Here is a 12,848-nt window from a genome sequence, read left to right on the forward strand (position 1 = left end):
CTCTAAAACACGTTGTAGCTTTTACTTTGGCCTGTTTGCCCTCCATTAGTGCCATCACCAACCTAAAGGAGTGAGGCTCCAGATTTCATGTGAACTGTTGAGTGCCACCGGCTGGGGCATTGTATTGCATTAAAACTGCAACTAAAACTAAAATGACTTCTTACTTCTGGACTCTTTTTCAAAACTGGATTGAGAAGTTTTTTTCTTCAAACACAGAGGAGCTTCCATCTTGCTATAGGATCTTCAAACCAAGTAAAAGACAACCACGATTATATCCTGGCAGCGGTTCAATAAATTGTGCCTTTTGTTAGTTTTTTGTTGCCTAAATATTAGTGAGTGGATTCTAATTGCCCCATTGTCAAACTGCTTTTTGATTTATGTATTGTTAAAGAGGTACTCCACCCCTAGACATCTTATCCCCTATCCAAAGGGTAGGGGATAAAATGTCTGATTGCGGGGGTCCCACCGCTGGGACCCCTGCGATCTCTGTGCAGCAACCGGCATTCGTTTAGAATGCTGGGTGCGGGCGACAAGGTCCTGTCGTCACTGCCACACCCCTCGTGACATCACAAAATGCTGCCTCAACGAAAGTCTATGGGAGGGGGCATGGCAGCCATCATGCCCCCTCCCATAGACTTGCATTGAGAAGAAGTGGTGTGATGTCACTAGGGGCGGGGCCATGACATCATAACCCCGCCGCCCACTCCAAGCGTTCGGAACAAAATGGGTTCGGAACAAAAGGGTTCCTCTTCAAACATTTTTTGGTAGCAGTAGGACATTGTTGCCCCCAGAGATGCTGAGGATATGAAGTTGTAAAGTCTCCCCAGCTGCCCTATAAGTAGTGCCCTGGTTGGGGAGCTATTCTTACCAGGTCCTGTCGCTCCGGCCGCACTGACGCCCCCTCGGCTTGATGGATGGCTAACAACTTTCTAACTTCATATCCTCACCATCCCTGGGCACACAAATGTCTCCTGGGGATGGTGAGGATAAAGATTTTACCATATATAATGCGTTGGCAAGCTTTATATATGCTAAAATCTGCTGCATGGTTGCCTTTGAAGGCAAAGGGTATTCACAGTAAATATTGATTTGATTTAGATTTCTCTTCTGTTCATTCACCTTGCAGTGCGTGAATTGATAAAAATAAACTATTAGCACCGGTTTTGGAAAGAATTTTAACTTTTTCGCACCTGCCTATAACTTTCGCACAAACTGTATGTATGTAGTTTAGTGCCACAGTGTACAGTATGTGACACTACAATGTGTAACAGTTTTTACCAACCAGGGTGCCTCAAGCTGTTGCAAAACTACAACTTCCAGCATGCTGGGAGTTGTAGTTTTGCAACAGCTGGAACACCCTGATTGGGAAACATTGATGTATACCCTGCAACTATGTAACAATGTGAACATCACAAGGTGAACATAACAATGGGGCATGTTTCCATCTCTATCTAGGGCACCACTACATTTGGAAACCCTAACTTTAAAAGTGTTACTTGTCATCCAATATTTATACACAATGCTTGAATCTATATTGTTTTCTATCTTCTTTAAAGTGTACCTGTCGTTAACAAATACTTTTTATATAATGTAGATAATACCATTATACGTATATTTGTAATATACATTGGTTAAAAAATGTGTATATTTTTGGGTGAATCAATGTTGTCCCTACAGCTATTGCCTGCTTGTCCTCAGTGTACAGAGCCCTGCTTGTCCTCGGTGCACAGAGCCCTGCTTGTCCTCGGTGTACAGAGCCCTGCTTGTCCTCAGTGACTAGAGCCCTGCTTGTCCTCAGTGTACAGAGCCCTGCTTGTCCTCAGTGTACAGAGCCCTGCTTGTCCTCAGTGTACAGAGCCCTGCTTGTCCTCAGTGTACCGAGCCCTGCTTGTCCTCAGTGTACAGAGCCCTGCTTGTCCTCAGTGTACAGAGCCCTGCTTGTCCTCAGTGTACCGAGCCCTGCTTGTCCTCAGTGTACAGAGTCCTGCTTATCCTCAGTGTACAGAGCCCTGCTTGTCCTCAGTGTACAGAGCCCTGCTTGTCCTCAGTGTATGGAGACCTGCTTGTCCTCAGTGTACGGAGACCTGCTTGTCCTCAGTGTACAGAGCCCTGCTTGTCTTCAGTGTACAGAGCCCTGCTTGTCCTCAGTATACAGAGCCCTGCTTGTCCTCAGTGTACAGAGCCCTGCTTGTCCTCACTGCATGGAGCCCTACTTTGTCTCACAAATACCTTCTTACTGTTGCTCACATGGTTTGTCATCCTGTTCTTTGAAGGGGGTGTGTCGGTCTCTTCCCTCACTCTGCATGACTCATCTTCCTCCCTGCCTGCTGTGCTGGGTCTCATCATCCAATCACTGCAGGCTGCTCTGTAACCCTCTCCTCTCTGTTTTCAGGCAGGAGTCTGATGGACGCGACAGGAGTGAGCACAGTTGAGTGCTAGTCCCGCCCTCACTTACTGGACTTTTTACATGCTTGTGTTTCAGCTTGGTCAAAGATAATGCTGCAGTTGGACAGAATTATGTACCAAGAGGTGTTTTTTTTTAAATAGTTTTTTTTTATAAGCCATGATTTCTATAAAATGGAGATAACATTTCTTCTTATGAAGTATATTAGAAAGGTTAATGTTTTGCCAAGATGTACAACATATAAAAAATATTTGAATCTGACAGTGCCCATTTTTTTATGTGTTGTAAATGGTCTATGGAATCTGGTGTTTACGCTATTCCGTATTATAGGATGTTTCCAAGTCATGAGACCAGTGCTATATAATGCTCTTCCAAATGATGTATTGGATGTTATATTGTGTGTCCAGTCTCTGGTGACCCAGTGGTATAATGTTGCCTGATATCATACCTACCTACATTGGTGTTAGTTTTACATTGTACCCAATATTTTGTAATGAAAACATTGTATCCCATACTCCTGGGTAATGCATATCTATGTATCATCCCCCTTCACAGTTTGGTTCTATAGTGGCATTAGTATGATTGTATCATTGGCCAACTTTTCACCTATTTTTTAACACTATTTGGGTGGCTGCATGAAATAGACATCCTTCTCCAAGCCGATTTAAACAAACACAACTCCATCTTTATTTCCAACACTGATATTTTACAAAATAAACACAATTCAGGACATCAGTGACATGCAGACACTTGTTCGGAACAAAATGGGTTCGGAACAAAAGGGTTCCTCTTCAAACATTTTTTGGTAGCAGTAGGACATTGTTGCCCCCAGAGATGCTGAGGATATGAAGTTGTAAAGTCTCCCCAGCTGCCCTATAAGTAGTGCCCTGGTTGGGGAGCTATTCTTACCAGGTCCTGTCGCTCCGGCCGCACTGACGCCCCCTCGGCTTGATGGATGGCTAACAACTTTCTAACTTCATATCCTCACCATCCCTGGGCACACAAATGTCTCCTGGGGATGGTGAGGATAAAGATTTTACCATATATAATGCGTTGGCAAGCTTTATATATGCTAAAATCTGCTGCATGGTTGCCTTTGAAGGCAAAGGGTATTCACAGTAAATATTGATTTGATTTAGATTTCTCTTCTGTTCATTCACCTTGCAGTGCGTGAATTGATAAAAATAAACTATTAGCACTGGTTTTGGAAAGAATTTTAACTTTTTCGCACCTGCCTATAACTTTCGCACAAACTGTATGTATGTAGTTTAGTGCCACAGTGTACAGTATGTGACACTACAATGTGTAACAGTTTTTACCAACCAGGGTGCCTCAAGCTGTTGCAAAACTACAACTTCCAGCATGCTGGGAGTTGTAGTTTTGCAACAGCTGGAGGCACCCTGATTGGGAAACATTGATGTATACCCTGCAACTATGTAACAATGTGAACATCACAAGGTGAACATAACAATGGGGCATGTTTCCATCTCTATCTAGGGCACCACTACATTTGGAAACCCTAACTTTAAAAGTGTTACTTGTCATCCAATATTTATACACAATGCTTGAATCTATATTGTTTTCTATCTTCTTTAAAGTGTACCTGTCGTTAACAAATACTTTTTATATAATGTAGATAATACCATTATACGTATATTTGTAATATACATTGGTTAAAAAATGTGTATATTTTTGGGTGAATCAATGTTGTCCCTACAGCTATTGCCTGCTTGTCCTCAGTGTACAGAGCCCTGCTTGTCCTCGGTGCACAGAGCCCTGCTTGTCCTCGGTGTACAGAGCCCTGCTTGTCCTCAGTGACTAGAGCCCTGCTTGTCCTCAGTGTACAGAGCCCTGCTTGTCCTCAGTGCTCAGAGCCCTGCTTGTCCTCAGTGTACAGAGCCCTGCTTGTCCTCAGTGTACCGAGCCCTGCTTGTCCTCAGTGTACAGAGCCCTGCTTGTCCTCAGTGTACAGAGCCCTGCTTGTCCTCAGTGTACAGAGCCCTGCTTGTCCTCAGTGTACAGAGCCCTGCTTGTCCTCAGTGTACAGAGTCCTGCTTATCCTCAGTGTACAGAGCCCTGCTTGTCCTCAGTGTACAGAGCCCTGCTTGTCCTCAGTGTATGGAGACCTGCTTGTCCTCAGTGTACGGAGACCTGCTTGTCCTCAGTGTACAGAGCCCTGCTTGTCTTCAGTGTACAGAGCCCTGCTTGTCCTCACTGCATGGAGCCCTACTTTGTCTCACAAATACCTTCTTACTGTTGCTCACATGGTTTGTCATCCTGTTCTTTGAAGGGGGTGTGTCGGTCTCTTCCCTCACTCTGCATGACTCATCTTCCTCCCTGCCTGCTGTGCTGGGTCTCATCATCCAATCACTGCAGGCTGCTCTGTAACCCTCTCCTCTCTGTTTTCAGGCAGGAGTCTGATGGACGCGACAGGAGTGAGCACAGTTGAGTGCTAGTCCCTCCCTCACTTACTGGACTTTTTACATGCTTGTGTTTCAGCTTGGACAAAGATGATGCTGCAGCTGGACAGAATTATGTACCAAGAGGTGTTTTTTTTTTAAATAGTTTTTTTTTTTATAAGCCATGATTTCTATAAAATGGAGATAACATTTCTTCTTATGAAGTATATTAGAAAGGTTAATGTTTTGCCAAGATGTACAACATATCAAAAATATTTGAATATGACAGTGCCCATTTTTTTATGTGTTGTAAATGGTCTATGGAATCTGGTGTTTACGCTATTCCGTATTATAGGATGTTTCCAAGTCATGAGACCAGTGCTATATAATGCTCTTCCAAATGATGTATTGGATGTTATATTATGTGTCCAGTCTCTGGTGACCCAGTGGTATAATGTTGCCTGATATCATACCTACCTACATTGGTGTTAGTTTTACATTGTACCCAATATTTTGTAATGAAAACATTGTATCCCATACTCCTGGGTAATGCATATCTATGTATCATCCCCCTTCACAGTTTGGTTCTATAGTGGCCAACTTTTCACCTATTTTTTAACACTATTTGGGTGGCTGCATGAAATAGACATCCTTCTCCAAGCCGATTTAAACAAACACAACTCCATCTTTATTTCCAACACTGATATTTTACAAAATAAACACAATTCAGTTCACAAATGTACCAAAAGAGCAAGCCAGATGAAAGTTCCGCCGGAAGAATTTTATGATGAGAAATCGAAAGAAGGAAAAAGCAAGAGAAAAGGAGGCAACAGACAGATACTTCTTCATTAAACTGAAAATATAAATGCTAAAGCAATGCATACAAAAGGAAGAGAGACATAGGAATGGCGCAACATGGCAGTGATATCTGATGTCACAGTGTGTCAGTGTTTGCACAATATAGAACCACAGGAATTGCATGATAAGAGCCCCCTGAACTTTAGCTTTAATAAATGGCATTTTATTTATAGCATTCCTCCAATGACTCCCATCTCACCCTTAGCACATACCACCCCTTCTGTGGTCTGAAGATTGGGACTGTCCAGCTTACCGAAAAGAGATTGTGAGGAATGTTACATGTTTAAAGGGGTACTCCGTTGTTAGACATCTTATCCCCTATCCAAAGGATAGGGGATAAGATGTCTGATCGCGGGGGTCCCTGCTGGGGCCCCCCCGCGATCTCCTACAGCACCTGGCGTTCCAAACAAATGCCGGGTTCCTGCGTCAGTGGTCGTGACATCACGGCCACGTCCCTCGTGAAATCATGTCACGCCCCCTCCATTCATGTTTATGGGAGGGGGCGTGTCATAATGGAGTTGGCGTGATGTCACGATCAAGGCCTCCGGCTCCGAGCCTTCTTAACAAAATGTTCAGAATGCTGGAGCCCCGGAGTACCCCATTTAAAGGGGTTTTCTGGGGCTTCTGTAGTGGCCATATGGGGATTGCAGCTCAGCTCCCAATGAAGTGAAGGGGGGCTGAGCTGCACTAATCCAACAAAGCCACTACACAGCGGGTACTGCAACACGGGCAAATAGCTGATTGACAGGGTGCAGGTGCCAACACCCGACCAATATTGATGGCCTGTCTTGCGGATAGGCCATCAACTTAAAAAGTCTCAGGAAACCACTTTAAATCTCATATCAACAATCTTAAAAAAAAAACAATATTTATTCTGTTGTGTTCGAAAATACTCCAGGATACATAAATATTTATCTGTACAATATAAATATACCATATAGCTCTTTCACAGTGACTTGTATTTTCACTATAGCTGACACTAAGGCTCGAATAAAAGATGGCTTTACGTAACAGAGCTCAGAATTACAATCACAAATGTACAGAGCAATGGTCTCCAACCTGTGGCTCACCAGCCGCTGAAAAAATACAACTCCAAATGTGCTGCTGTTAGGGCATGCTGGGAGTTGTAATCTCTCAGTAGCTGGGATGTGACAGGCTGAAGACCACTGTGACCACTGCCCATTAAACCCATTGAAGGACACTGCAGAGCCCTCATAAAAGGTTCAATTATTTAACATACAGAAAATAAAACATGGAGTATGCCAGTTTAGTCAGTGACAAGGGACTTTTACATACACTGTATCTGAAAATGCTATTCCTTAACCTAAGATACTAAGTTGTGCTTGGAGATGGAACTCATTTCTCAGAAAGGATTATAGAGATTGGGACAATTTTTTGGTGCCCTTAGTTGACTATTAGGAGAAATAAATTAGTTTGATTATGGCTATGACCCCTATTAGCATGGCAGTGGGCCTACCCTGGCATATATATGTTACTTAAAGGGGTAATTCTATTTTGTTTTTTAGTTAAAGGGGCACTCCACTGCCCCAGCGTTTGGGACATTTTGTTCCGAATGCTGGGTGCGGGCTGCGGAGGTCGTGATGTCACACCACACCCCCCATTGACTTGCATTGAGGGGGTGTGGTGTGACATCATGATGAGCGTGGCCATGATGTCACAACCCCAGCAGCCCACACTCAACGTTCGGAACAAAATGTTCCGAACGCTGGGGCAGTGGAGTACCCCTTTAAATAAACTATATTTAAGCTAAATACTTTGAATAGAGAACATAAATGTGTTTAAATTATTATAAATATGTGCTTTATTAAACTGACTACAGTACCACCTACTTTCTGAGTATTCTCTCCGTTCTGTGTTCACCCCTCTTAATGGACACACACTCACGTTAGTTTTTTCTCATCAGTCAACTCAATGTTATCTACAACACAGGGGGATTCCTCCTTTAGTAAGCAGTCTACCACTGAATCTGCAGCTTCTTCCCAGCATGTCAGAGCTGATGCTGAGCAAGTGCAATGGCATTTTCCTCCTCTGACAAGCTGAGAGGATGCTGCATAGGTGCTTTATTAGTTTAGGGGGCAGCAGGATCTGGAGGGGATCAGGTGGACTACGTTGCATGCACCATTTTATTTATAATACTAGCTCACTTTGCATATGCCTTTACTTTGTAGGCTTTGGGGATTCATAGTATAACCCATTTACATTGAGTTGAGGAGATGCTTCTCAAGGGGCTGGATTTCAATAATGATAACTTGAGCTAGTAGTAGACCAAGTTTGAATATAGCAGCACAAAATAAACAGGAGGTATACTACGTGTTCCTGCTTCTATTAGGTCATCTCCCTGGCTGAAAGTCATCTAAAACCACTGTTCTTTTACTGACAGGTTATAGCTGGCTGCAGATTCTGCCCAAATTTCTGCAACACCTTTCTGGACTGAAAACTTGGTACAGGGTAGGGTATAGTACACGTGTTTGTCTTCATCAAGCTACATTGCCTTGATAATAAATGTTTACCCACTATGTCCATTCACTACCAAGTTTATGACTTTTTCACCACTCTGCAATATAATGTAATTTTAGGGCAGTAATCTAGTAAATTTGTCTACTAAATACTTTCAGTGCAGTGCTCGATTCTTAAAAAAGTTTTCTTATCAGAGTTAACCCTTTTTAAAAAGCTTTTCCTTATGTGATCATCTGATCGGCCTTGATCCTACTCTGGCACCCCCAGGCATTTCTCCTGCAATGGCCACTGCTGGGGAAATATGGTATTACATGGTAGCCATTCAGACGAATGGCTGTCCATGTAGTACAATGGCAGCTTCAGCAGTACAGGAACCACTTGTACAGAGCATCTGTTTATTCTAGAATTGATCCCAAGCAGGATTAAATAACCTGCTCTATTAGAAGCTCGTAAAGTTTGTGAAGTCTATAGAGAGGATGCAGTTTGAAAATGCTATATGAGTAGGTCCCAGAGCAAACATGCTTTGACATGACAGGGATGTGAGTGTGGTTAAGTGGTGGTCCTTGTGCAATAGTTAATTGGGCATTCAAGTGGACTGTGTCACATAGCCCTTGAGGTTTTGTTATATGTATAATATGTAACATGTGGTATTAGTACTTCCCCAATATGTTGGGGTGTTATAAAAGTTTACAAAATTTCAAAATTTGTTCAAATTTATATCTTAAAATTGTAACACTTACTATGTACGTTTATATCACTGTTGTGCTTTACTTTTCCATATAGTACTTATTACATAACCACAGGTTCCTATCTTTTAAGTATGAATGCGTACATATCTCAAAATATAGTAACTGATAAACCCAATTATTCCAAAACCTGGAAAATGACCCCAAACACAGACACTGGTTTAGTATTTATCTTGTGATGAATAACACAAGCTGGTGTTGTTTTTATACACAGATTTTGGGAAGCTGTGAAATCCTGCAGTAGTGAAACGGTGGGGAAAATAAGGGTGTAGTAGATGTGAATGCTGGTAAGTGTTTCAGTGACCCAAACGCTCTTCACAGCTCTCAAATTGACTCTTCACTACTCCACCGAAAACATCAACCTGACGGTCATCCCACTGGATTAGGTTGCCAGACAAAGGCATTGTGCAGTTGGCAATTCCTTCGATTTCATTGAGAGTCAAAACATGATCCCACATATTGAACTGGGCCAGCTCTCCAACAAAGGCCTGAGTTGCATCAAAACGTCCACCTACAGCATCCTGTGAAAAGAGTTAGGGTCAGCAAAGTGCAAATGTTTCCATTATAATATACATTTGGATTTAAGTAAGCAAAATAAATAAATAAATAAACATAATAATATTTAAGAGGAAGCATGAGCAAGATGTAGTAGATTACCATCCAAAACCTAATAACCTACCTGTTCCTGACCAAATATGATGACACCATTAGGCTTGATTGGGTGCCAGGCAGCTAAGTTATCTTTTGATCCTTTCTTCTTCCCATCCTGGAAGGCTGTCCACGTGCCATCCCTTGTAGTCCAGGCAATGCATACATGGTGCCACATCCCATCTTTAAGGCTAATGGGCAGTTGAGTAACCTACCAGAGAACATGCAATTTAATAGATTTTTACAGGATTAGAAAAACATGGCTGCTTATTTCTAGTAACAGCGCCACCCACGTGCATGAGTTGTGTTAAATAAATCTGAACTCTCCAAATTGTGAGGTGAAGAGATTGATCAAATACACACAGAATAAGAAGATGCTTAGTTAGAGGTGAACTACCCCAGCGATCTTGGCTGCGGCACCCTAGACATCCGGTGCATGGAGAGAACTTCCCTCTGTGCCAGATGACTGGGGATGTGGGGTGTAGGCTCATGACGTCACGGTCATGCCCCGCAAGTGACGTCACAGCTATGCCCCCTCAATGCAAGTCTATGGGAGGGGGCATGATGGCCGTCACTCCCCCTCCCACAGACTTGCATTGAGGGGGCATGGCCGTGACATCACAAGGGGGGCATGGTCTTGATGTCATGAGCCTCTGGTGCTGCACCCGATGCTTTAAATGAACGCTGGGTGCAGCAGGGAGATCCTTTGGATAGGGGATAAGATGTCTAGGGACGGAGTACCCCTTTAAAAAAAAGATGCTCCCAATCCTATTAAAAAAACTATGCAGCAATTAACATTACTACATCTAATCTTCATAAAATATAACTCACTTTACATTAGTAAAACTTAGGGAAGGGAATCTGTCAGCTGCAATTCATATTTGAAACTGTTGACATTGTTAGATAGCGTTTAGGGCAAGGAGACACACTGTATGTTTCATATATCTGTCTGCTTTATTAAAAATCAGCCTGAAGCCAAGCCTCTGTTCAAATGTCGCACCTGCACACAATTTGTATGCACAGGCAAAGCGACAAGATTTGGAAACAGGGCTCGGCTTCCAGATAACTGTCGACCTTTACCGGTGGTGCATACAGTACTGTGCGCATCACAGCTTACCTATCTCACCCAGCTCCAATGACATAAATTTTCATGCATAGGGACTGTCTATATATAGCTGTATAGACAATCCACATTTAATGTGAACCTACCCTTACATGTCGGAAATAAGAGGGCTTATGTCCTAGAGGGCAATGACTAAATACTTGGTATGATTACGTCTTCGCGCCTCACCTTATCATTGATGAGAAGTTCCATTGGGTTATGACCCCACTCCAGGAGGACAATCTCATTAGGCTGGCCATTGACAGAATAAGAGAAAGGAGTCCCAGATCCTGAAACTGTTTTAGATTTCAGCCACAAACAAATGGTGAAGGCGTAGAGTTCTGGTAAAGTCTTCTTCATCCGTCCATACATGTAGTTAGTACGAACTGAAAAACTAAGCTTAAAGTTCTCAGGGTGGTATCCTGGATGACCTGGAAAGCAACATTTATAGTAAAATGACTCTATTACCAGAAAGAAATATGTGATAAGATAATGATTTTACATGTTGATTTGAACAATCTTTCCATAGAATAAAAATGCTCCATAGAACAAACAGGAGAAAGCTTGATGCAATAATATGAACATTTTAGTATATGTCACCATTTAGAGAATATGGCACCAGAAAACAGAGGCTGCGGCACCCAGCTCAATGCTGAGACTTATATCTGGATATTAGACACTACATCTTGACATCTTGCAGATTTAACCTTTGCAACTACTCCTAATATTGTGCAGACACTTTCTGTTCTGTTGAGATTTAGTGATTGGAGTCTCTATGACATGTCGTGGGTTTTCTAAAATAATAGTTACACTAAAAACGTCATCAATAATGCATACACATTTCGGACCCAACATGCTTAGTCAGAGCTGCATCCAAACAGTCTCTATGACATGTCGTAAGTTTCCTGGGGAAAAAAAAAATGGTTAAAAGTGTATGCTTAGAGTGGGCTTTAGAGGCCTGTGGAAAATGAAAGAAGCAATCTGATTGGTTGCTATGGGCAACTACACCACTCTTCCTCTGCACAGGTTTTGATAAATCTCCCTCAATGTGTGTGTGTATATTCTTGGCACACATGTTACTTATATGTCAACAACAAACATAGGATAGGTATTTAACCCTTACTCCCCCCCATTTGCCAGGGTCAGGATTTTTGTTTAAAGTCCCATACAAGTCTATGGGAAATATACGTTACTGCATAACTTCCAAACGGCTGGAGATATTTCAATAATACTTGGTCACATATTACTTATATGTCCACTTAAAATATAGGATAGTTAATTTAACCCTTAACCCCTTAAGGACCGGGGTTTTTTTCCATTTTTGCATTTTCGTTTTTTGCTCCTTGCCTTTAAAAAATCATAACTCTTTCAATTTTGCACCGAAAAATCCATATGATTGCTTATTTTTTGCGCCATCAATTCTACTTTGTAATGACGTCAGTCATTTTGCCCAAAAATCTACTCTGAAACGGAAAAAAAATCATTGTGCGACAAAATTGAAAAAAAAAAATGCAGTTTTGTAATTTTTGGGGGCTTCCGTTTCTACGTAGTACATTTTTCGGTAAAAATTACACATTATCTTTATTCTGTAGGTCCGTACGATTAAAATGATACCCTACTTATATAGGTTTGATTTTGTCGTACTTCTGGAAAAAATCATAACTACATGCAGGAAAATTAATACGTTTAAAATTGTCATCTTCTGACCCCTATAACTTTTTTATTTTTCCATGTATGGGGCAGTATGAGGGCTCATTTTTTGCGCCGTGATCTGAAGTTTTTAATGGTACAATTTTTGCATTGATAGGACTTATTGATCATTTTTAAATGATATAAAAAGTGACCAAAAATGCACTATTTTGGACTTTGGAATTTTTTTGCGCGCACGCCATTGACCGAGCGGTTTAATTAATTATATATTTTTATAATTCGGACATTTCCACACGTGGTGATACCACATATGTTTATTTTTATTTACACAGTTTTTTTTTTTTATGGGAAAAGGGGGGTGATTCAAACTTTTAATAGGGGAGGGGTTAAATGATATTCATTCACTTTTTATAACACTGCACACACTGATCTTTATCATTGATCACTGGTTTCTCATAGGAAACCAGTGATCAATGATTCTGCCGCATGACTGCTCATGCCTGGATCTCAGGCACTGAGCAGTCATTCGGCGATCGGACAGCGAGGAGGCAGGTAGGGGCCCT

At 41.9% G+C, this 12,848-nt stretch overlaps 1 protein-coding gene across 1 annotated transcript in view; it reads right to left on the reverse strand.

The window, feature by feature from the left end:
- Positions 1-5,464: 5,464 nt before the first annotated feature.
- NPTXR (neuronal pentraxin receptor) overlaps positions 5,465-12,848 on the reverse strand; it is a 52,697-nt gene continuing 45,313 nt past the window's right edge. Inside the window, exons 3-5 of the mRNA XM_056523887.1 lie at positions 10,825-11,066; positions 9,565-9,744; positions 5,465-9,406 (exon numbers count right to left, since the gene is read on the reverse strand). Coding sequence (XP_056379862.1) covers positions 9,182-9,406; positions 9,565-9,744; positions 10,825-11,066 — 647 coding nt within the window. The 3' untranslated portion in view covers positions 5,465-9,181. The remainder of the gene's footprint in view (positions 9,407-9,564; positions 9,745-10,824; positions 11,067-12,848) is intronic.

Source organism: Hyla sarda, chromosome 6 (assembly GCF_029499605.1).
Source record: "Hyla sarda isolate aHylSar1 chromosome 6, aHylSar1.hap1, whole genome shotgun sequence".
In the NCBI taxonomy this organism is placed as follows: domain Eukaryota; kingdom Metazoa; phylum Chordata; class Amphibia; order Anura; family Hylidae; genus Hyla; species Hyla sarda.